Below are 26,659 nucleotides of genomic sequence, written 5' to 3'. Positions count from 1 at the left end.
AAAACTTACACTTATAAAAAGCACTACGCACAAAGCCCGGTGTACATTAAACACTCTAAGAATGGGGACCATTTCGTCATCTGGATTAATGGCTTGTATCAGACATTCCTTGCAGATGATTCTAGATCTAAAATGTTTAGATTTTTATTAAGTCAATCATTAAAATTACATAAAATAATTTTAAAAATTAAACTATGCCCTCAATATTTTAGTCATGTTTATTAGGTAAATTAAAGGTGACATTATATATAAATAACTTCACCCTTGTCAAACTTTGCATTTTGTGCATTGATAGCACATTACGACACATTAGCAATCATCAGGACACCCGGACTGTCTATTGGGAGTTTGTTTGTATGCTTTCTAATTTGGAATTTCTTATCTCACTATTTGTTTGCTTGTTGAGCAGGGTCCCACTACATATCCCTGGCTGACCTGGAACTCATCTGTGTAGGCCATACCTGCGGCAAATTCACAGAGGTTCTCCTGCTTCTAGCTCTCCAGTGTTGGATTAAAGATGTGAGCCATCAACCTGGCAAATTTGAAATTGATTAGTTCTTGAAGTCAAGTTTACTCCACTGTCAATCTGGTTATTCTAGCCAGGAAATAAGGCTTTTATTTGTTTTCAAAAAGTGTACATACTAAAAATGAGGTCATTAATACACTCCCAAAATGTTTCTAGACTGTAACATGTTAATGATAATCTAAGAAAATATTTGGTTGTAATTTGACTCCCATACTGAAAAGTGAGTGTCAACAAGTGAGATGAATTAGTTACACAATTATTCAAGCTGCAAGAGGGTTTTTTTCATAACAAAATTTTAAATGAATAGTAACAATATTGTGCATTTGGAACCAATTTTAAAGGTTCATCCTGCCCATTAATTTGCTTTCTTTGTATCCAAGCAATAGTTAAAATAAACAAAAATTCATGACAATCGGTAAACAGTTATTTTAAAATGTGCCTGCTTTGTTGCATAGCAACTATTGATCCTATTATGTGTTTTTTACATACTCTAAAATAATTAAGCATGGGCACAAATTGCTTTCTACTTTTTAAAAACATTAAAAGCATTTAAGATATTAAGTTTATTCTAATTTGTGTGTTACACATTTGTAAAGAGAACATTTCATTCCTACGCAGGCAGAGGCACAGTGACCCACGAGAGATGACAATGTCATGCGAGTGGCTCTCCTTTCTCCTGAGAAGACTTTGAAGGAACTTTTTATTCACAGTCTTAATAGCTAACACAGTCAAGGCGTTCTTATTTTTCTCTGGTTTTACTGGTCTGATCATGATTTCCTGCTGGTTAAACAGTAAAATTTATTATGAAGTGATGTTTCCCCAACTTTATACAATAGGAGATTATACACACCAGAGGACATCTATGAGGTCGGCGACACGTACTAGAGAAAGTAAGCACTGAGGAGGAGCCATCTTGGTAGTGCACTGGATTCTTTTCACTAACTTTGTACAAAGTGAGAGCAGTGAATTTTTAATATCAGATGCTAGCATTTCTTAGTCTCTGAGCAAGACTAGAATGGTCCATAAAGACTCTTCTTCAATAGAATGCACCCAAAAGACCCCAGTTGGGCGTGAGCAGGGAAAGCGTCTCAGGGAAGACAGGAACATTCACTCCATCAGACCCTAGGGGCTGGAGAAAATGGCCGCCATCTCTCTAGCCTGGTTCACTCTATCACCACAGTCTGAGGTTAGGCAATCTCATAACAAATATCCACAAACCACTTTCCAAAGAGCTGCTTTCATCTCAAAGACTCATGATCATGACAGACTATTTTTCCAGGCCTTCACCACAGTGCCCAAACTACTCTAACTTCTGGTTATTAAAGTGCCCCCTGTTTTGGACAGTTTGGTTGATAGTTTGGGTGGTGCTGGAATGGAACCCAAGGCTTTTTATGTGCTCTAAGGTCATCTTTTTGAGTATTAAGACATTCGAACGATAAGGCTCAGGAGGATGAATAAGAGCAGACCAGCTAATTAACTAGACAAAGAATCACCAAAAACTCTAAGTGGGAGCTTTACATGAGAAGGAATAGGTCTACTGTATGAAGTCAGACTGACACACAGCAACTCCAGCCCATAGTCTCAAATTTTACTCCCACCTATGTACAACTATACTGAACAGTGATTTTTCTTCCTCACACAGGCTCTCTTCAGTCCAGGCTGGCCTCAGAGTCTTTGTGTGTCAGCCTTAACATTGGGGTTAACAGGTGTGTTAATACCATGACCAGATGGTCATTTTATAGTTATAATCTGACTAACGACAAAGGAGAAAGTATTGATTCATAGCAAGCAAGTACTGGTTGAGAGAGTCTGATAACAAGAAATGGAACTGACAAATTTAGATTCCAGCAGAGCCATTAACAGTGTGTAAGGGGTTTCAATATTCAGGGTGGCACAGGGAGGCACTATAAGAGAAGGCAACAGCTGGAAAGTGGCTGAGGTTACAAGCAAAGGATCCAGTCCCCAAGAAGAATCTAATAGGTGAACAAATTATGACGAGTACAACTACACCACCTGAATTTCAGCAGAAAGCTCCAGTTATGGAGAAAGTGTAAGCCATAGGAAATCACTGTACGTGTAGTTCTCAGGCAGGGCTTGGCTTAGCATGTTCATGGCCTTGGGTTCCAAACCCAACACTACCCCAGTTTGCTGCAACAAACGATACAGCTGAGGGAGACAGCTGTGCTGCATACAGACGCAGCTGGAGCGAAAGTGGGAAGGCTCAGGCTCTGTGTGCAGGTCGGTTCCCATAGGTCAGTGAGGGGAACTGAAGCTTGTTGCCAGGAAGGCTCTGTGCTGCTGAGAAAGGAACTAACTGCTTAAAGAGTCCGACTTGTGATATTTAGACATATTTAAGTCATTCTTTGTTGACATCTTGAAAAATATAGCAAATTCCAAAGATGACAGTGGAGTGTTTTCATGCTCCGAGAGAAAACAGTTCTTAGTAGTAGAAAGAGAAATATTTGTTCATTTAACTTTACCAGAGTAAGATGGTCAAAATTTCATAACTAATAATTTACAATCATCTCTATTCTCTATCTTAGAAGCAAAGAAATTAGAGTTACTAGTATATCTATGGTTTAACAAATACGATTAAATTTAGGTTCTGATACTTGCTAGAAAAAAGTAAATATTTAAAGATTAAAATGTATTCTGCATAAGAACCAGGAAATATCCTAAGATTATAGGATTACAAAATCTATTTTTCCATTTTCCCTTTTTACTTCTTACCACATTCTAATATTTTGGAAAGTACATATATCTTAAGCATATTTGGAGTTGGACATTTCCAGACGGAAACAAAAGAATTCGCCAAAGCAAAGACACCTATCTGGAATAGTCTTCAGGCAGATGGATACAATGTTTCAAAAGCAAGCCAGACACATGCAGACGAGCCACAGCCTTACCTTCTCCCTCCAGCTGTCATCGCTCAGCAGCTTCTGTCTCAGGGTTTCCTGCAGCTGCTCGATGCTTTTCTGATGAGAAACCAGCATCAATTCCCTGAAAACCACAAACCCGACAGATGAGTTGGGACTCAGCCCTCAGGATCCTCCAAAGTTGCAATTCCGGCTCCTCGGATGGTATTCCTTCACAACATAATATGCTTACTCTTTAACAACATAGATATTGCTTCGGAGTGAAAGCCCAGTCACCTTTGACGGGTCATTCCCTTGCTCTGTCACATCCATTTAAGAGCAGTTGGCCAGAAGTCAAGGGCCGAGGAGATACCCAGTGGGTAAAGTGTTTGCCATACAAGAGTGAGAAGCTAAGTTTAGAGCCTCAGAGCCCACAAGAATCCAGGTGTGGTAGCAGGCTTCTGTAATATCAGAGCTCCTACAGCTAGATGGGAAGCTGAGACATGGGAATCCCAGAAGCTCTTAAACCTGCTAGTCTCATATACACTGTGGTAAACAGAGGGCACTGCCTCAGAAGTAGAAGGTGAGGTTCAATACCTGAGGCTGTCCTCTATATATGTGCAATGGCATGTGCATGCCCACATTCACACACACACACACACACACACACACACACACACACACACACAAACCTCCCACCATGTACACAAGATTTTTAAAAGCCTCAAAGTCATATCAAGTATCTTTTTCAATCATATTGCAATAAAACCAGAAATCAGTAAGAAAAATTTCAACGCTATACATGCAAGTGAATGTTAAATAACTTATTCTGGAGCAACCAATGATCAAGAAATTAATTTTTTCTTGAAACAAATGAAAGTGGAGGCACATACATCAAAACTCTGTGACAGGGCAAAAAGAATCAAGAGTCAAGTTCACTATAGTCAATAGCCAGGTGACAGACACAGAAAAGCTCAAATATGCAACTCATGGCTATATGTCAAATAACAAATGAGAAGAAGCCAAACCCAAAATTAGAGGAAGGAAAGAGAACACATTTCAGATCATAAGAAAATGAAATAGGTAATAATAAATGCAGTTATAGTTTGTTTTCTGTTGCTATGATGAGGACCATAAGTCAGAGTAACCTGTGGGGGAAGGGTTTACTTGATACATATGCCCTAATCACAGTCCATCACTGAGCAAAGCCAGGGCAGGAACTCAAGCAGAATAGGAACTGGAGGCAGAAACTGAAGCCAAGACCTTGGAGGAAGGCTGGTTCCTCTTGTGTTCCTTATGGACTGGTCAGTTTTCTTCCTTACACAACCAGTCTCATTACTCCCGGAAATACACTGCATATACCAATAACTAAGCTAGAAAATGCGAGCCTTGGTTTAGCACAGCTGCAGGCACTACCATCTGCAGGGCTGTGCACAGCTCCAAGGAGTCTGGAAGACTCACAGAGGCTCTGAGGGGAGATGCTGCCATGGAGGATTAGCCTGCAGAGTGCTTGGTATCTCTGGAACAACTTAAAAAAAAATAGAAGGAAGACTTATGGGAAGATGCCTTTTAAAGGTGGTTTCATGGAATTGGGGGAAAAAAGTGGTGGAAGGGGTGACATGTACAGCCGAGAAGTGGAACTAGAGACACGGTGGCAACAGGTGAGGGTGCACTGCACAGTGGGAGCAGAGCCATGGTAGGAGCATAGGGGGAGGGGAGAGCACAGGGCAGTGCTGCTGCACACACAGTTCTCATGCTTGGGGTACCTGCACAACAGCTGGTGTCAAGGGCAGTGTGGTGTACAGCAGCCTGAAGCTCGCACAGGTCCTGCTCCTGATTCTGAACACTAAGATATTCAAGATGAAGACTGGTTTATTTTCTGAATTAAGTCTCCTCAAAGACCTCTATGGTTCATGCTGCGGCAGAAGCCATGCTGATGTCTGTAGTTCATGTTGATACCAGAGGACCATGCTGCTGCTGGAGGCCATGCTACATATGGTCTGTGCAACACAAATTGGACTTGGTGTATTTTGGGGTGGGGGTGGGCATAAGGGTGGGAAAGTGGACTTGGGAGGAATGGGAAGTGAGTGTGATCAGGGTGCATTGTATGAAATTCTCAAATAATTAAGAAAAATATTATGTTGGGGGAAAAAAGAAAACGTTTCACAGACTTGATTATAGGCCAATATGATAGAGACATTTTTGTTTGTTTTTTTTTTTTTTTTCAATTGAGGTTTCCTTTTCTTGGATGACCTGATTGTGTGTCAGGTTGACAAAAATTAATCATCACAAATGCAAAAAAATCAAAGTATGAACATCTGGGGGCTGTTAAACATGTACTGCTTATACAGAAGCCCCGAGCTGGCTCTAAAATCAACATAAGGTGCCTCACAACTGCCTGTAACTACAGCTGCATAATATTCAATGTCTGGCTCTGCTCCCCCATGAGGGCCTTTGACTTAAGTGTACACCCCTACCCACCCTATGTACACATAGGAAAGACTTTTTTTAAAATATGAGATATGACCATATGTGGTAGCATGATCTTTTAATCCTAACAGAGGCAGATGAATTTCTGTGAGGTTGAGGCCAGCCTTGCTACATAGCAAGTTCCAGGACAGCAGCTAGGGCTACATAGTGAGTCCCTAACAAAACAAAAAACAAAAATCAAAACAAAACAAAAAGAATTCAGAGAAGAAAAGAAACATCACAATGGTTAACACAGAAACTGATAATTTCCTGAACTCGCACGCTTTCCAGAGGCTGAACCAGGATGTAGAAGAAAACCAAAGAGAACAATAACAGGTAATGAAACTGAATCTGTGATTTAAAAACCAAGTCTTCCATCAAAGAAAAGCCCAGGACAAGATGACTGCAGTGCTTAATTCTACCAAACATTTAAAGCAGAACTTATGTCAGGTTCTTCTAACACTACCCCACAAAATTCAATATGAGGGCAGTCCCTGATGCCAGCCTTATCCCACTGTTACCACAACCACACAAGAACACCTCAGTTGTAATAGGTTGATAACCCTGATGAACACAGATACAAAAATCCTCAATAAAACATTAGCAAAATTTAAGAAGATTAGCATTACCCATAATAGGTAAACATGTATAAATCAATAAGCAAAATAAAGCACACCATCAAAAGGAAGGACAAAAGCTATTTTATCACCTCAATTCATGAAAATGCCTTGGACAAAATTTAACACTCAACCCTGAACAACTTAGGTGTAGAAGGAACATACATATACTTCAACAGAATACAGTAAGCCAGCATCTAATCTTGTACTGCATAAGAAAAAGCTGAGAACATTCTCCCATAATATCCAGAGCAAGACCACCAGTTGTATTCAGCATAGCACTGAAAGCCCCAGGCAGAGCAATCAAGCAAAGGAGAGAAAGGAAGGCATCTCAACTGGAAACGAGGATGTGAAATTGTCGCGATTTGCAGATGGTATGCTCTTATACAGAAGAAAAAATCAAAACTGGGACTCCACCAAACACCTACAGAGATTAATACACAAATTTAGGAAACATTATAGGATGCATTACAGAAAACATTTGCAGGATACAAAATGTAAAAATGACTGCTGTTAAACACCAATAGTAAATTATCTAAAATAGAAACCAAGAAAGTAATCCCATTTTTTCAGTAACTATGAAAAATAAAACATCTAACTAAAAGGGTGAAAGATCTCCACACTGAAACTATATAAAATTGAATTTAAAAAATTGAAGAGAACACACAAATTGAAATACATTCTGTGTTTATAAATTAGATGAATCAATACTATTAAAATGTACATATTGCCAAACACTGTTTATAGAGTCATTATAATCCCTACCAAAGACATACTTCAGAGAACCAAGGAAAACAATCCTAAAAGTTCTCTGGACCACATGCATGTGTGCATATGCACACACACACACACACACACACGCACACGCACACGCACACGCACACGCACACACACATACATGCACACTCACATACGCCCGTGTACATGCACACACATATGTGTACCTACAAGAGCATTAATAGACAAACCAGTGTTTACCAAAGGGAAGAAAAGCAGGGAATTATGCTAAATAATTTCAAAATAATCAAACAGGAGGAAACTGGCAGGACAGACACAAGCACCATTGGGATAGGACAGGGAATGGGTGTGTGAGTCCACACTATGACCACGTACTTCTAACAAACACTCAGCGTGCAGGAAAGGAAGGGCAGTTACTTCAATAAATAATGATCAGAAAATTGAGTAGACAGAGAATGAAATTAGATTCCTTAACTGACCAGATGCCAAATCAAACTAAAAGAGAATTAAAGGCTCACAGGTAAGACCTGAAAAAATGAGGCTCCTGGAAGAGACTATGGAGGAGACTAGGCATCTGAATGGGCAAGGTGTTTTTTAGAGAAGACATAAAAATCACAGCAAACAGAAGCATAAATCGACAAATGTGATCATGACAAAGCAAAAACCTTGTGCAGAGCAAAGGAAGCAGCCATCGGGCTGAGGAGGCAAGCTGCCACATGGGAGGCCATACTGGTAAACCACACAGCTTAACAAGGAGTCAACATCCAAATATAAGAAATTCAAATAACAGCAAAATCCTAATACGATGCACAGTAAACCTCTCTGAAGAGAAGACAGGTAAATGACTCAACAGGTACGTGAAAAATGCTCAACACCACCAAACACTGGGAAGTTCAAATCAAAGCTTATATGAGCTGCTATATCACTTTATCCAATAAGAATGGCTACTCCAAAATGAGAAATGCTGCAGAATAGGAGAAAAGGGAGCACTGTTGTTGGGAATGTAAATTAGTGTAGCCATTTTGGAGAACATGATGGGAGGTCCTTAAAGATCTAAAAATAGAACTACCATCTGGTCCAGCAATCTCACTGCTGGGTACATATCAAAGGGGGTGGGGAATTGTATGTCAAGGAGACATCTGCACTCCCATGTGTACTGCAGCAATAGCCAAGAAATGGAAGCTAGTATCCATCATGGGAATACAGAAAAGTTTGGTGAAACAACAGCATATTATGGCAATTACAAAGAAGGAATTCCTGCCATTTGTGACAATGTGGTTAGAACTGGAGAGCACTATGTTAAGTGAAATAAGCTAGGCACAGAAAGACAAGCTAAACACTGCATGATCTCACGCATATGTGGTTTACAAAGAGTTGATCGCGTAAAGTTTAAGGATAGAATTACAGTTACTAAAGGTGGGAGAGGCTGGGGGTAGAGAGAGGTGAAACACTTGCTCAGGAGGACTGATTACAGTTAGGAGTAAGAGGGTCTGGTGTTCTAATGTTAACTGTGTGCCACACTTCCAAAAGCTTGAAGAAAGTATTCTGAATATTTTCATCACAAGGACATGATAAATGTTTGAAGACAGTGCTGTGTTTAACCGAGCCATATAGCTAAAACCAAAGGTAAAAGGGTAGGTGGAATCTGCTCTAGTACCATGGTCTTGCTATCCACGTGCACTGGGTAGGGTTCTAATTTCCCTAGGTATGATCTCCCTCTTTTAAGCCAGCCTTAGGTTCAGTTGTAAAGCTATCAGCTAGTTATTGCCGACACACAGCATCACTACTGCCCCTTTAGGGATATCTTACGTGATGGTGTCTATTATGGTTCATAACGGCCACAGCTGCATGGAACTATGACGATTTCCTCCCTTTGTAGCTTTCACTTCATGGTACTTGTGAAAGCTAGTCCTCGGGGGGCATTTAAGTCAGTTCTGGCTCACTCCTCCCCACAGTTCTATGTCCACAGTACACAGTGTCCTTAGTAAATTTCTGGGGAAGCAACCAAGCACAACAGCAATAGCTTATATTGTTTGGAGACCCTCTTAGATTCTCCTGGCCGATGAAAGGAGGTTTCTCACATCAGGTACCGGGCTGGGGGAGATTATTAGATTAGACAATCTATGGCTCTTCGGAGGAGTCTTATCATCGCAAGGGGGTATAACTTTACTTAGCTACATATATATGTGTGTGTGTGTGTGTGTGTGTGTGTGTGTATGTATATATGTATATATGTGTATATGTGTGTATATATATATATATTCACATATATGTATTGTATGTGAGTTTAGGTAAATATAAAACGATGATTCTCTATATGTTTTTCAAGCATCCTAAGCATTATTTATTCCCCTTCCTCTTTACTTCCACTCTCTTAAACCAATATAATTCCTAGCTTCACTCTAAATATTTATCCTTACACCCACAGATAATGTAACTCATACCCCTCAAAAAAGCTTCTCTTTGAAGCAGAAGGAGATCATTACAGAAAACCATAACTAGCCAAAAATACAGACAACAACTGACTGTGGGTTACCCAGCCACAACTGATACATCCACAGCACAACTCCTGTACCAAAGGTACAGCTAGTAAGATTGTAAGAGGCAGAGAGCCAGCAAGTCTGTTGTGAGATTGTGCCTTCTAGTTATGGGAAGCCACACCCATAAATCTAAACATGGCTGCCTAAATAGAACTTGAACAATTCCAACATTAGTTGACAACCCACTGTAGATGGGATGTGGGAAGGGCAGGAATTTCATAAAGCCTCACTCCTATATAAAGAGATACAAGCATTTAATAACTGATGAGAGAGGGAGAATTAGTTTCCTTAGGGATAAGTCCCCTAAATCATTATCCACTACCAAGTGCTTACCCTAGAAACATACATATAGGCAAAGCTGAACAGATTCAGCAAGCAAGATGTATTTATTATATATTTGTTTTATGCATGTGCATGGGTATGTGCGTGCGCGCATGCATGCACGCACACACACACACACACACACACACACACAATGGTTAAAGAGGAGAAGGCCATGAATTTGGGAGGGAGAGGAGACATAGGATAGGAAGGAGGAAAGGGGGAATGATGTAATTCTATGTTAAGGTTCTGCAGACTTCAGCAGTTCTCCACAGACTATTTCCTTATATTTTCCCTGTCCTTTCTAATGCCCAAAGCCCATTTTTATGCTTTTAAGTCACCATTCTGAAATTTATAAGAACTTAATTTGTGTTTTTAAAGTGAGATGAGATAATATGGTGGTTTGAATAAAATGACCCCCATTGGTCCATAGGGAGTGGCACTTAAAAGGAGGCATAGCCTTGTCAGAGTGGGTGTAGCCTTGCTGGAGGAAGTATGTCATGTGGGGGCGGGCTTTGAGGTCTCCTATGCTAAAGTGTGGCACACAGTCTCCTTCCACCTGTGGATCAAGATGTAAAACTCTCAGCTCCTCCCCCAGCACCATGCCTGCTTGCACTCTTTCATGTTTTCCTCCATAACAACAATGGACCCCTGAAACTGTAAACCAGCTCAAATTAAATGTTTTCCTTTATTAGAGTTGCTGTGGTCATGGTGCTTCTTCACAGCCAAAGAAACCTCACTACGACAAGTTGACACCAGGAGTGGGGTATTGCTGTGGTAGGCCCAGCCATGCTTTTGTTTGGAGGAATGTGGACTCTGGAACTTTGGACTTTTAGAAATGTAGTTGAACACTAAGTGGGCGTTAAAGGGCGAGCACAGTAGGAACATGGAAGACAGTGGTGCTGAGGGTGATCTGAACTGCAGGGTCCAGGCTTGAGGTTTCAGAGGAAAAGAATATTTCTATGTGTTCTATGTGTCCTAAAGACTATTCTTATAATATTTTGGCTAACAAATGTGGCTGCTTTTTGCTTGTTTGAAAAATCTGCCTGAGGCTAAAGTGAAGAGTTTTGTATTAATTCTGTTGGCAGAGGAAATCTCAAAACAACGTAGTATTGACTCTGTTGTGTGTTTTTTAGTGTTCACTCTTATGAATAACTGTAACGAAAAGGAGCATGCTGAACCACGAAAAATACAAAACAGAGAAAAAAGGCACCAGGAAGTGGAATGAAGCTAAATCCTGTGTTCAAGGAGATAAACAGATTAAAGCCTGGCATTAAAGGGAATAAAGGGAGTAGTGACCTTAGGGCAAGATCCTACCCAGTGAGGCTTCCAACTTATGAAAAAGAATTAAAGAATAGGGTGGTGGTATATGCCTTTAGTTCCAATACTCTGGAGATAGAGGCAAGCAGATCTCTGAGTTCAAAGCCAGCTTGTACTACAATAGCCAAGCTTAGGCAGTGGAGTTAACCACTGAAAACAAAAACCAGTGAAGATATAATTGAATGAGGGGCTTGAATGAAGGGCTATGTTCCAGCCTCAGTGAACAACAGAACTTGGCAGCTTAGGCCATGTGGTTCTAGTTTTAGAGTCATGGACAGAAGAAAGGGGTTATAGAAGTTCCCTCCTCGGCTAAGAGAAGCTGCCGAATCCAGGCATGTGTCAGGTGTGCTCCTGCATGGAGGCCTAGAGTGGCTATTGTGTGTAGCTGGGAAGGTGAAGCCTGAAATGCCTTGGAGACCCAATGATGTAAGAGATTCTAGAGTCATGCTACCTGCTGAGGAGAGCTGCTAACAGGGAGTGGAACCAGCCAAAGAGAAAGAAGTATGTTGCAGTCAAAGAGATGAAAGAAGGTGGAGATCTGAAGAGCATTTTGACATCAGATACGGAGATGCGGAGTTTGGAGTTTGCTCAGCTAGTTTTCAGTCTTGTTTTGGTCTAGTATTTCCTCAGTATGCCCCCTTTTGGAAACTGTAGTGTATATCCTGTGCCACTGTATGATGGAAGTATGTGGTCTGTTTTTCATTTTGATTTTTACAGGGATTACAGTTAAGAGACTGCATGAGTCTCAGAAGAGACTTTGAACTTTAGACTTTTAAACAGTGCTGATGCTATGATAGACTATGGGGACTTTTGAAGTTGGACTAAATGCATTTCACATTATGACATGGCTACAAGCCTATGGGTACCGGGGAATGGAATGTGGTGGCTGGAGTAAAAACAACCCACACTCACAGATCCACAGTGAGTGACACTATTAGGAGGTGTGGAGGAAGTGCATCACTAGGGGGTGTGCTTTAAGGCCTCAGAAGCCCAAACCCAGGCTCGGTGGCTGTCACTTCTGCTGCCTGTTGATCCAGATGTAGAACTCTAGCTACTTCTCCAGTACCATGTCTGCCTGCATGCTGCCATGCTTTCTGCCATGACAAGGATAGACTAAACCCCTGAACTGTAAGCCAGCCTCAATTAAATGTTTTCCTTTATAAGAGTTGCCACGGTCATGTGTCTCTTCACAGTGCCATAATACTAACTAAGACAGTAGGTCAACTAAGCATGTGCTAGCGTCTTGGAGCCTCAATTCCAACCCCATCTCAGCCTTGCCAGCTCCCTACATTCTCCATTTTTACCCACTGCTGCCACGGTCTGCTTCAGTGGAGCAGGACTCATACTAGGGAACCAAACCAGTCAAGAGTCTATTCTTATACTCTGGTAGTGCCATGTCTGAGGGAGTGTGACATTAAATAAAAACAAAATCCACCCTAACAAGTTGAGGGGAAGACTGTCACAGGAAAAAACTTTCAGTTTAAACAAAAGGGCCTACATTTATTTTGCACTTTGCCCTGAAAGTTATGTAGTAGGCTGGCATGTAGTATGTGCAAGTTAATATTATCTGTATAAAGTAACTTTGATTATATGTAATTAGAGAGGCTAACAAAAAAATCTCTAGCAAACTGGGGAAAATGTAGGCTGTGTCAAGAAGATATCAGAGCTCAAGTATGCCTTGCTCTTTGCATTGTTTGAACTGAATTCAAGATATTAATTTTTTTGTCCTCATTAAATATGCATCATAGAATTTTAATAGTAACAACTAAAATAATAGAGATGAAATAGAGATGAAATATATTGCTAGTGAAAAAAATTACTGAGAAAATACACAAAACTCCAACAATCCTTTCCCTAAAAAGCCTATACTGAACAGAAAAAGGTGGGGACTAGGAAGAATAAAATAACAATACCTGCAATGGTAGAAGGAGAGAGAAAGCAATACAAACTAAATAAGCAACTGTACTTCTGTGTTCTTCACACAAAATGCCCTAAAACAAGGGCAGGTAAAGATGGAGATGGAATGTGTGGGGACACTTTACAGCTGCATATTAAAGGGAAGAATGTGAGCAGTGCTACCAGGCAAACAGACTTTTAGAACAAAGCCTTTCTCTGGGGGCTAAAATGATAATCGGCTTATTTTACTATGAATATCTTAAACTTGTTTTTTCAACTTAAAATAGGTTCAAATTAAAGAAATTAGCATAGCTCTAAAGCAAAACTAACAACTCTACAGCACTGTGGACAAACTCACAAAAAAAGGCAACACAGCTCCCTTAGTTATAAAACTCCATTCCAGGACTGCTGCAAATAGCCATGCAAACATACACTGTGCAGCTGCAGGCTGCATTAGAACTGACTCACGCTCCAGGAGCTGTAATGGAGCAAGGGAGGGTCACAGAGAGAGGTAGTGTGGGGAAGAGAGGAGACTGAATGCAAATAAGAAGGCTGACTTGAAGTTAGTATGTAAAACCTTGCATGCAAGTTGTAAAAATCTCCTAATTATTTTCTAGTTCATATGACATTGACTATACACTAGGCCCAAAAATAAATTTTATCAAATCTAAAAATTTTAGGCAGCCATTTTACTATAATTTGTATTGTCCAATATCATAGAGTACTAGACATTTAAATACGGCTGAGATGGGCTGTATGACAGACATGTCAGATTTGAAAATTTAGACTGATAATCTAAAGTACCTACAACAACTTTTAAAGTCTGCACATTTATTTTTTTATTTTAAATATTATAAAAACATAGCAAAATTTAAAAAAGCACACACTAAAATTAACCAGACATACCCAAAGACTATACAACTCAATGAACTTCTCTATAGTTGGAGCCATTGGGAACAAAAGCTGTGGGGCCTCCCACTGGATTTTATATTGTCACTATATAATATATTTTTATGTACTTATCCACTACCAAAAATTAAAAATCCATAATAGAGTTATTACTAGAAAAAAACAATTGGCTTTATATCCTCTTTCATAACTCTTGCTCATTGCCTGCAAAAGATTTGATGATATATGTTGTGGATATATAAGGTTAAATAAAATACCATTACATTTTATTTCATCTATTTATTTTATGTTGTGAACATGGCAACCAATTTTTTAAAATGTATATACCTTAGATTACATTCCTAACAGAGAGTTTACATTCTGTAAAAACACGTCAGTTACAAAGTATAAATAAGATACCTCCATGTACTTCAAAAATTTAAATGTTTCTGAATTAGCTATAGATCAAACTAAAAGTCATAATTAGTATTTGGATATACTTAGAACTAAACAAATGATATTTCTGCATATGTCAAAAACTATGAGAGAAAGTTGGAACAGACTGATAAATTGTGGTGTCTCTCAGGTTACAACAGAGATCAGGAATCAGAAGGCCCTTTACACACTGCTCAAATCTCTGCAACTGAACACTGAGCACAAAGGCAAAACCACAGAACAATGCATGGAGTATGAGTTCAGGGTGCGCACTGGGCATCAAACCCAGGATTCCACATATGCTAAGGCCGAGCCGTCCCCTAATCTGTATCCCAAGCCCCATGAGTCTAACTCTATCAAGATAAATCATGTGTAAAGTCTAGCATCTTTAGGACTAGAAGCATAATTGATTAAAAATTACAGAAAAGCAGGGGCATAACAGGTTTGTAGGTTAGAAAAGGTTCTTTATCAATTTGCAGGTGTTCCTTTTTATCCGAGATTGCTGGGATGATTACCACAGCAGAAGAGAAGACTGCATGGGCCTGTGGAGAAGCACAAGGGGACTTCAAAGCTAAAAGGAAGGTTCTCTTTTCTGGACTGAGTGGTTGGGGATGATGTCCATTAAGCTATCTACAGGTCTTTTAGGAACTTGAGAAGAAAAAAAAAATCACTGACAAAGGAGAAGTACAAAGGAGAAGGTTCTGTGGGAGGAGGAGACTTCCAGGTCAAGACCAAGGTGCTGCCTGAGCAGAGAGTGTCACTGCTCTCTGTTCCTGGTGACAGGCAAATTAGTCACTACAGTTGTGGTTTAAAGTCTAGAGAATTAAAAAAGAAAATCGTCTTTGGGTGTGAGGCAGAGGCATACACACAGCCATCTTTGAGCTGGAGCAGAGGAAGTAAACCTAAACGGGCAAGTTCAGGGTGGCAAAGAGAGGTGACAACAGGAAACACAGGAGCGTGTGTGTGTGTGTGTGTGTGTGTGTGTGTGTGTGTATGTGTGTGTGGTGTGTGTCTCTGGACATTTCTCAGGTGCAGACTCACCTCCTAATTTGATTCAGGCCCTGACAATTCCTAAATTTTATCTGCAGCTCAGACAAATTTGAGTATGACTCATGGACCCAACTTTCCACCCGACTGCTGTTTTATTGAAATAATTCCTCAGGCCTTACACCTGAATCCTCATGTCCTACAATACAAATGCTTATGTTTTGCTCACAGAATGTGCTATCTGCTGTTCTCCTCCACAGGTCCTGTTTTCGAACCCCACGTTAGGAGCAAGTTCTACCTGAGGATGGTGCTTTTGCAGCAGACAGAAAAGAAGAATGATCAAAACAGATATTTGAAAACTTCTGTTCACATCTCAATGGTAAGTGACCAAGTCTGGTAAGAACTGAGTGTAAATAGCATAGCCATTTCCCCATCCCCACTCCCTTGTAATCTACTGTTTCTTGAATTGCCTCCTGTGAGTCTACAGTGTATTTGCTGTTGATTTTCCATTTTTAGAATACATCTATGCTTTCTATATGGATGGAAACATAGTGTGTTCTTTTTTGTTGTAGCATCTTTAATTCAGCACAATTATGTCTAAATTTATCTATGCTGTACTGTGCATCATTAATTAGTCCATTTATTTTTACCCTGAGTAGTGTTCCATTGTACAAATGCAACCACACCATTTTCTCTAGTCATCTACTGATGGATACTTAGATTGATCACAGACTTTGACTATTACAAACAAAGTCACTGTACCCATGCATGTTTGTATGGTTCACTTCTCTTGGGTAAATGTATAGACATAGGATGTCTCATTTCTTTATGTACTGACTAGCCTTGTTTGGTAAGATGTCTGCACAACTCTTTTGCTCACTGGCTGTTTATGTTCATAAAGCTGAGTTTCTAATATTCTTTTTGTATTCTGGAAAAAAATCCCTTATTAGATATATCTTTTACAAATATATTACTTCAATCTATGAGTTGTCTTTTAAGTCTCTTCTTAGTTTTCCAATGAACGTTTTTAATAGTGGTTAAGTTATTTGGACTTCTAATAAGATAGAAGTGTAAGATAACATATTTATGTTTCCTTAGCCACTAAAACTATGATTATTTGTAATTAAATCAACAGTACACAAGTATACTGGTCTAATTTGAAGTAATATTATTCAACTGGTAAAACCCTAAAATCTTACTATAGTAAATTTGATCAAGAAAATGAACAGCTATCAATAGGAATAAAGAAGCACTTCAATTAAAATGGCACTGAATATTAAAAGGGCCAGGATCATAGAATAGACATGGCTGGACTTTTATGTCCATTAAAGTGTTCATTAAAAGTGATTTAATGTGTTCATTAAAAGTGATCAGATGGGTCTTGGCACCTGTGGAGGCCTGCTGGGAACAGGATTTCTCAAGGCAAGTCTGTCTGGCAGGCTGTGGTGCGAGGCCACTTGTGCTGGCTACAAGTGAGGTCTCCAGAACCAAAGAGAGCACATGGCTAGCTATGAGTGGCTATGCTCCCTCTGTGCCTCCCTCTCCCTCCCTTTGTCTCCTCTGTCTCTCCCACAGTTTTCTCTCTTTATCTTGTCTTACTCTCTCTTTCTCTATGTCCCCATGCTCCTCCCTCCCTCATGGTCAAGCTTACTCTGCTGACCATGTTCAGTCTGCTACTTTCTCTCTCTATTCTCTGGATTCCTCCAAAGGCCTCTGGATATCTCTCTCTCTCTCTCTCTCTCTCTCTCTCTCTCTCTCCAACAAAAGCCCTTCCCTTTCCCATACCATAAACCAGTCACATCATCAGTTTATAGAATACTGAATATCTGAATATCTTTTCATTTTGAAACCATGGGATGTAAAATACACTCCCTATTCAGTATCCTCATGCAGAAAACACTGTTTACTGGAATAAAAACTCCAGGCCTGGTAGGCTGCAGCAGCTGACATAGGACTAGGTTCAAACATGGGTTAAAAGTGAGCATTGCGCACTAAATCTACAAGGAATTGTTAAGTCTGTTAGGACAGTCCCACAAAAAACAAAGATCTTTCTACCTCTCTGAGTCCTTTCTGAGCCTTTATGAAAGAAGTCTTTAATGGGATAAGAGAGAGAGATGGCATATGCATGGTATTCTAAGAACTCACTGGATTAGAATAGAATTGACAATGAATAATGTATACAGTGATGATTAATCCTGATTCCCCAAATGAGAACCACACTCAGGCAGGATACCCATGGAAGGACTTGCACACTAAGATTACAATACAGTGATAAGAGAAAGCATTCTTGTATAGAAACAAGCTAAAAGGACTAACTCTGATTACAGTTTATTAGAAACCTAGAGGAATTGGGGAAGATAATAACATTAATTATAAAGATCTATTCACGTCTCAAAAAGTTAAAGCTACATTCATGTAGATACTGAACATCTTCAGAACTGGTTCCAGAGATAATGGTGTCTTAGAATTATAGGAAATGCCACAGATTTAAGTCCTAAACTTGTGTTTATTAAGAATCAAATAATGGAGATTTCCATGCGAATCTTGCACAGCTATTGTACGCCTAGCTCCTATTTTCAGCAAGTCAGGAGCCCTAGAAAATTTGGGAGGAGCTTCCCAGTTTCAAATCTTGTGATCAGTGGTTTGATGGGGATGAAATACGCCCACATCCAGCTATCAGATACCTAGCTGCCTAGCAGTACCGAGTGCCTGCTGTGTGTCAGGAGCTGCTCGTGTTTCTGGGGATGCAATGGTTATCATTCCTTAGAAATATGTTTGTACAATTCTCCCAATGTTAGAACAATTGAAGGCCAGAGAGCAAACCATTAGGTGATATAATTCACACGTGGCCAAGCTAGTGCCAGTTGTGCCAATGTAGGGATTTCTGTAGTGTGTCATGTTGCCTTTCTTCTGCAAGCTTCTCAAACACAACTATGGCTATCTCTAACATGTTACAATCTCACCAGAGTTTTCTTTTAATTAACATTTTCAGAGTTGACACAATAGGCAAATTAGGATATACTTGCAATTAAGGATATTTATTTTAAAAGCTAACTTTTAAATTCTCAACCCCAAGAGAAAATGAGACTTTAATTTCTTATATAAATGCAAAATTTTAGATTCCCTTAATTATAGTTAAAAATGTAACTGCAAACAAACGTCAAACCAGAATGCCAAAACAACAGCTTTGAGTCCCATTTCACAAGTTGTTCTTTTAGAGATGTCTTCACATTGTCAATCAAAGAGATAATTTTGATTTTGCTACAGCTCCTGCCTCCATTAAAAACAGCAAGTATGCTATTATGGCATAAGAAGCTGGGCAAGTGTGCTGTTCTCGAAGCTGTTGATGAATAGGAAACCAGAGAAGATAGTGAGTCTGGGGAGAAAATTTTGTTATATTATTGAAGATAGTATTGAGCTCATCCTTTGGTAATGCTATGCGCTGATAATGACATCAAAATGGAATCACCCCAAGGATTAATTGTTACATATCATGAATAACCAGACAAACTGAATTCAACAGATATTTGCTGAGTACCTAAATAGTGACAACAGACTATAAAAATGATGCTCCAAGGAGCTACAAAAAAAAAAAAAAAAAGAACTAAAAGAAATAATACTTCAAAGTGTCTGCAACCTAGAAGGCATACTGCTACATGCTTTATCATGCACAGAAACTGGTATTAGCATGCCCGGTTTGCACATAAGGAAATGAGTTAATAATGTTGGGTTACCCAAGCTTGACGGTGGCCAAGCTGGGAGGCAAATCTATGTTTGTTCAACTCAGAAGCACACAAAGTACAGAGTCCTTGCTTCACCAGTGTGTTCCTTATTGGTTTTTGAGGCAGGGTCATATTATGTAGCTTTGGCTGGCCTGGTCTCACTTCAAACTTACAGTGATGCTCCTGCCTTGGCCTCTTCCATGCTGGGAGTACAGGTGTGTACCACCATGGGCAGCTATGAGTCTTTTCAGTGTATCTAATACTAAATATGTCTTATTACTTCCCGTTGCTTGTAAGTTATATTGATTTGTTCCTAAGGGGAGAATGTTCATCACACCAAAGATAATGTAGATCACGTGTACTTAGACTGATCCTCAAAGAAGAATTTCAGAAACACTTAGAAGATGGGAGGAGCTCAGTGCCCACCATGGCAGATAGAGTTCACCTGAGTACACAGATAAGCCTTGCTCCAGCATCATCAAAAATGGAGTCCTAGATAGCATGAATTATTCAAATGACCAAGGTTCTAAACCAAAGACTTCTGAGCATTTTATTTATTACAATGTATCTTTTTCAGGATTGTAATTATGTATGTTCTCTATAGAATACATTAATTGTTTTCAGAAGATTGTCAATCATTATGGCCACTGGTTGTCAACCCATATTACATATACATACAGGAAAGTTCTGAAGTCATTGATATGCCTAGGGTCATCGGTATGTATTTCTAATATAGCTCTAATTATACTATAATTGTATGTGTAAACCCTTACGCATGCTCAGTCTTCCAGCGGGTCATCCTTGAGAAAGCCTGGCTTTTCTAAATTTCTTGCTTATTAGATTGCAGCTTCTAACATGCTATCTGCTGTTATATGTGGCATCTGACATATGAGCTCTACATATACTATATAATTATAAAAGGAAGAAGAAAAGAGGTTTATGTTAGGTAGGTACAAAGACAACATTGTTGCAAGAGTCGGGTTACTGATATCTCAAAGTGAGGAAGAAATGTGGGTGACATTAGTTCTGCAGTTGTGGCTTAAAGAGAAGAAGAAACAAAATCAGCCCAGGAAGCACAAAGATAAGCCTTGTGTCTTGAAGATCTGCCAGCCAGCAGTACAAACCGATGACTCCCATAGTCCATGCAAGAACTGGGGTGAAAGAGTTCTGAGCAACAAACCCAGCTACCTAATTATGATATGTCTGCCATCTACTGCTGCAGCCCTACCCCAGAGCTATTCTCAGGAAAGAGCTATCATTATGAAGGAGAACTATATGTGTGTGTGTGTATGTGTGTGTGTGTGTGTGTGTAAATGGTACTCATAAGACTAACAAATATTTTTAATGAGAATAAATTGATAGAAGATGGCCAGCAACATGGTTGGTAAGGGCCTGGCAATCTGAATTCATCCACCAAGCCTGCATAAGGGTAGAAGGAGAGAACCAGTGCCACAAAGTTGTCCTCTGACCTTCACCCGTACACTGTGGTGTGTGTGCCAGCACACACACACCAAAGCAACAAATAACGTTTCTTTTAAATTATATAATAACAAATAGCTAATCAATCATCAGCTTCCTATGTACAGAGAATAATGAAAAGAAAAATCAGTCCCATTGACACCACCTCCAGATTGCCCAGCCTTTACCAACCATCTTGCTGGCCCTCTTCTGTCCTTATAAGGCTTACTATATTTTAGAATGTAATAATTCAATCAATACATATAAGCAGAATATTCTCTTTGCCTCTTTTTTAAAAAATCAACAGGGAAATACCAAATTTTATGCTATATGTTAGATATACAATTAAAACAAAAGAAGGAGTCGAAGACATTCTAGGCAAATTAAACAAGAAAGAAAGCAGAGCTGAAATGTTATTTCAGAAAATGCTAAGACAAAGGTAAGTGATGAGAACAAAGCATCGTGAGAGCCTTTGTCTGCGCCGGAATGCTTCAGTAGTACCATTGACACTGCCTTCATGGAGCTCAGAAAGACAGTTAATGAGGAGTCAGTAAAAAGGAAGAATGGTAAAAAGCCAGCAAACATTTTTACGTCAAAACCCAAAATCCACCCATGTTTGGGTAAGGTTATAAATATTCACAAATGATCAAATTTGAATAAAATCCTGAGAGCCATGCAAGCGGAACACCATCTCTGCCTTGTCCATCTGCAAGGCTCACACAGCAGTTATGAGACTCAGCCTGATCACTTGGGAGTGAGGCAACGACGTTCAGTAAACTTACTTGTGAAATGTGTCAGAAGTCCCGACTTTAATATTATTATAATATCCATATTGGCGTTTTAAATATATAGTGAATGCTTATTTAAAGATAACATTTTCTAAGGAATTATTCTTGACTGTACCTTTCATTTTTCAGTGTTAAGATTTCTTCCTGTGTCTGAAGCAGGAGAGATTTAGTGATCTCTAGTTCATTTTCTGTGAGGTTGATTCTTCGTTTTACATCTTCCTCTTGTCTTTCTTTTGTTGTCAGCTCTTCCTGTATGGTTTTATATAATTGTTGGCAAGTAATTAAAGAGTCTTCTTTTTCTTTAAGTAGCCTTTTGTGCCTAAAAGGAATAAGAAACAAAATATCTCGAACATGCATTAGATGATTTTAAAGTTAGAGTATGATTTTATATTTTGTAGAACTTTCATTTGAACTTTGATCATAATATAACTAAAAAAACAAAACAAAGATGTTAAAAACATGGATAGTGCTATGATGCTAAATTTTCCCCGCTGTGATTACTAATCTTCCTTACCAACTTGGCTGGACTGAGACTCACTATGGATTCTGCATGTGTCTATGGGGGTCTTTCTGAAAGGTTTAAGCAAGGAGGGAAGATACATAGAGAACACTATGAACATAGGCAACACAATCCCACAGCCTGAGGTCCAGGCTGAATTTAAAAAAAAAAAAGAAAAGAGGAATCTGGGTTCACATAGTCAGTGCTCTCTAGTTCCTGACTGTGTAAGATGTAACTAGTTCCCTTACGCTATTACTACCATGTCTTCCCTGTCATAATGAGCTGTGTTCTTAAAATTGAGCTAAAACAAACCCCTGATTTGGTGTTTGGGTGAGTTTGAGATGCCTTAGTTAGATCTTACCTTGCTACAATTCTGTTCCTCACCTTTGGAATGAGAAGGGGAATGGGAAGGCTTACCCTGGTCATGAAGAGAAAAGGAACAGAAAATTGGATTCAAAGAGTGAGATACACTGAGCATGTGGCTCTTAGGCCTTGGGGACTGGTTTGTGCACAGAATGTGAAAGGGTCTGGAGGTTGGGGCAAGAGAAGCCTGTGAATGCTTTTCTTGTAATAAGCCATTGTAGCAGAAAATAAAACTCTCAAAATGCTGAGAGAAATGCAGACAATGGAACTGTGGATCATGAGACTCCTCAGAAGAGAACAAGGGATCATTTGGGCCATTCATGTAATGTTCTGGAAAAGAACACGGCTCCCCTCATGTCCCATGTACTTGAATGAGACTGGATTCAAAACCGAAGGACTCATTTGGTTGCAATGCGAGGGCAGAAGAAGAGTCAGGCTGTGCCGTGGTCACTGCTCACTGTGACAAGGAGTGATAAGTCAAGCAGAATGATAAGAAAAACATGCACTTTTGTGAAGGACTGCCAGTTTAAAGTTGCTGACCAGGCGAGGGCAGATGAAATAGTTGCAACTTCACAGATTCAAACCATTCAAGACAAGCCTCAAACTATACTCATGGAAAATGGGAACGGTGCCTCCACCACCTCCTCATCAAAGGTGTCAAATGGTGAAAATGCATACATGCACACTCACTTAGATGAGAGACTGGACTGAACAGTTTTGGAAAGCACTTTCTCAGATTTAGACATGTTGTGATAAAAAGTTGGCAGCAGAACTAGGCAGTGCCATCTACCTGGTGCTGGGCTTAGAGGCATGCAAAATACAAGGGTTCTCAGGAGGTCTCACCAAGAGGCTCTTCTTAAAGCTGTGCTGGTGGAGCCTATGTTGCCATGGAGATGACATGGTATTAGAGAGGCCAGCATCCTAGGGATCCTGAGGAGGTTACAAGCCTGGCAAGAAGATAGCCTAAGAGAAAGGTTATAAGTACCATAGGAGGCGGGCTTGGAGGGACGGGTGCTGTGGAAGGCGGGGTCATTCTTTCACAAGCCCTGGACGTGTGACCTGGTGCTTCAGGATTTGGCATTTGTCCTGAAGGGTCTTGAGTTGCTTTGGTTAGATTTTACCATGCTACAATTCATTTCTCCCCTTAGGTCTACCTTAGGGGAGAAATTTAACTACCTTAGGTCTGAGGAGAAACTTTGGGTTTTGGGAAAGTTGGGATTTTAAAGACTATGGGTATGCCTCCCAAGATGGCCAGGGTGGAGTGATCAGATGTAATGTGTTTGGAAGTCAAGTTGGCAAGGGGTGGGGGCTGCTCTGTGTATCTCCACATCAGGGTGGCAGGACTTAGACTCATCGTAGAAATACTTCTTTGGGATTATCTATAAGGCGGCTCTGAGAGAGGTTTAAAAGAGGGGGAAGAACTGCCTCAGCACTGTCATATCACGCTGAGCGAGAAGGAAAAGCATAGAGCACCAGCATTTATCTGTTTCCTGCCTACATGACTGTGAGCTTCATGTGTCCGCCATTCTATGGACCTGACTCCTTTCCTTCTTAACTCATGAACCAAACACAAACTCTTCTCCCCTTAAGTTGCTTTTGCCACCGCAAAGAAAATAGTAGTGATGCCACTGTAGGCAGAGACAAAAGCAGGGAGCAACTGCGAGGTATTAGGGGTACAACTAGGTATTACATATGTAAGCAAGAAAATAGCAGGATGCGCACTCTTAGTAAGATGATCTTTAAATATAGTTTAAATTCAGTTATTAAAATGTTTATTAAAATTTTTCAGTATATACCTTGACTCAGAGATAATGGATTCAAACTTCAGTTTTCTAAGTTCTCTTTCACAGCTTTCAGCATCATTAGATTTTTTCCTAAGGCAAAAGTATTTTGAAATAGTTAAAATTCATTATTTCAAAATAAAATATTTTCCATATCTTAAAATATTTACATTGTTATTATTTAAAGATGTACTTAGCCAAGTGAACACCTACCAGGACTCATATTGGCCAGGTGGGTCATATTTAGCTAAGAAGGTTATGCTCTGAACATTTTCAAACAAACCCCACAAAAACCAAGTGGGATCCCATCTTACAGTTTGGGGAACTGACCAAAAGTGGGGAGATTCAAAATGACCTTGGAATGAAATGACACTATAGAGTCTGGTTGTTTCTCATGTCATTTTAAGCCTGGGGACAGTCTCAGTAAGAACCATGCAGAGGAATTAAAACTCTGGCAGAAAATGCTAGTCTTTCTGTCCCTAAGAACCAGAGCAAACTCAACTTCTGGGAAGAGAAGGGTTAAACCCGAATAGGATATAGCTTAGTAGAGGGAGCCCCAGGTAGGAGCTCTGCTGGTTTCCAAACTTCAAGTGCATAGGGCAGATTCCACACAGCACTGGTGAAGACAGAATCACTAGAGGGAAATAGAGCTGCTGCCCTGGAGAAGGTCTGCAGGGTAAGACACTCAGTTTCTTGCCTGTTTCCTGATACCACCCTTACCATTAGTTGTTTTTTGTTTGTTTGTTTGTTTTTCGGTTTTGGTTTGGTTTGGTTGGGTGTTTTGTTTTGTTTTTTGTCAACTTGGCACAAGCTGGGGTCATCTGGGTAGAGGAAATGCTCCCATCTGACTGACCTGTGGCATTTCTTGATTAACATTAATGTGAGAAGGCCTAGCCCACTGTGGGTGGAGCTACCCCTTAGCAGGTAGTCCTGAGTTGTGGCTGAGCAAGTCAGGGGGAGCAAGCCAATTAGCAACATTCCTTCATGGTCTCTGGATCAATTCCTACTTCCAGGTTCCTGGCCTGATTTCCTGCCCTGACTCTCTTGTATAATGGACTGTATGCCAGAAGTTCAAATAAACCCTTTCCTCCATAAGTCACTTCTGGTCATGTTGTTTGTCACAGCAGTAGAAAGCAAACTAGACACTACTTGAGATCAGACCATGTAACAAGTAGTGACATCATACAGCAAAATGTCACCAGGTTATATCCAGACAAAAAAATTCTCACAAGTCATCACAGAGGTACTGGGAAATCAGAACATTAACAGTTATATGCTAATAAGAGCAAAAGCTCTAATAGAGTGTCCAGCCGTGTTAAAGGGCTTCACACATTAATACCCCCAATAGATAGAAGCCTATTGTGGCACAGACTGTTAAGTGATGAGCGGTAGCTGCTAATCAAGTATAAGCATGCCACCAGGGGCCAGAGGTTAGAAAATGTGTTTTGGGTAACCATTTTAGACATACAATTCCACCAACTGGGGACCATGTATTCGTTCATCTAAGCCTTTTGGGGGGCATTCTCAGTCCACCACATCTGTGTGCCCAAAGTTTAATTTACATATTAAGCAAATGATAAGATAGTCATAATGCAATGAAAGTTGAAGGAATAAGCTCTCTTTCATATCCTATTATACTGTGTTCGCTGTCTAATGAGATACTTACAAGGTCTACCTGATGAAGCGCGGTAAGTGACTATGTACTATGGTCCTAGGGCTGCTATGTAAAGAGTACTTAAAAGCAGACACGGTGTGAAACAGGAGTAGATCTGATTGCTGAGCAGTATAGCTTCTAGAATGTGAGCACACAGAGCAAAGTGATGGCTAACCTTGGTGGGATGGGGTAGGGCAGTAGAGTTCATAACAGTTGTCAGAATTGTGAGCAATTTAAAACTGAGAATGTACCCCCAAAGGCTTAGATAAGTGAATTCATGGTCCCTAGTTGGTGGAATTGTTTGGGAGGGATTGGGAGATACAGTCTTGTTGAAGGAGGTATGTCACTGGAGAGGGGTGGAGTAGACTTTGAGGTCTCAAAAGGCTACTGCCATTCCTAATATGCCCTTTCTCTACTCCTGCTTGTGGATAAAGATGTGAGTTCTCAGCTGTTCCTGCTGCCATGCTTTTGTTCTGCCATCATGGACTCCAACCCTCTGAGACTGTAAGCCCCAATTAAATGCTTTCTTTCATGAATTGCCTTGGTCATGATCTTTTAACACAACAATAGAAAAGTAACTAAAGAAGGTACAGGAAAAACTGTGTGTGTACGGTTTAATACTACCTATGGTGGTTTAGGACTGAAGGAGGATTTTTGTTTTGTTTGAAACAGGGTGCACTATGTAACTCTGGCTGTCCTGGAATTCACTATGTAGACCAGAAAGGCCTAGAGCTCAGAGATCCATGTACCTCTGCTTTCTGTTGCCGTGATTAAAAGAATATGCTACTATATCTTGCTAGGC

At 40.0% G+C, this 26,659-nt stretch overlaps 1 protein-coding gene across 4 annotated transcripts in view; it reads right to left on the bottom strand.

The window, feature by feature from the left end:
* The window catches only part of Lekr1 (leucine, glutamate and lysine rich 1), a 170,139-nt gene that overhangs the window by 32,526 nt on the left and 110,954 nt on the right, over nucleotides 1-26,659 (bottom strand). For all 4 annotated transcript variants that reach the window (XR_003836153.1, XM_029474779.1, XM_029474780.1 and 1 more), the window contains 3 exons: nucleotides 24,219-24,296; nucleotides 21,676-21,879; nucleotides 3,433-3,526 (listed from right to left, as the gene is read on the bottom strand). Coding sequence is in view for 3 of the 4 variants with exons in the window: in XM_029474779.1 (XP_029330639.1) it covers nucleotides 3,433-3,526; nucleotides 21,676-21,879; nucleotides 24,219-24,296 (376 nt within the window). In the remaining variant the exon portion in view is untranslated. The remainder of the gene's footprint in view (nucleotides 1-3,432; nucleotides 3,527-21,675; nucleotides 21,880-24,218; nucleotides 24,297-26,659) is intronic.

Source organism: Mus caroli, chromosome 3 (genome assembly GCF_900094665.2).
Source record: "Mus caroli chromosome 3, CAROLI_EIJ_v1.1, whole genome shotgun sequence".
Classification (NCBI taxonomy): domain Eukaryota; kingdom Metazoa; phylum Chordata; class Mammalia; order Rodentia; family Muridae; genus Mus; species Mus caroli.
This window is presented reverse-complemented; position numbering and strand designations above follow the sequence as displayed.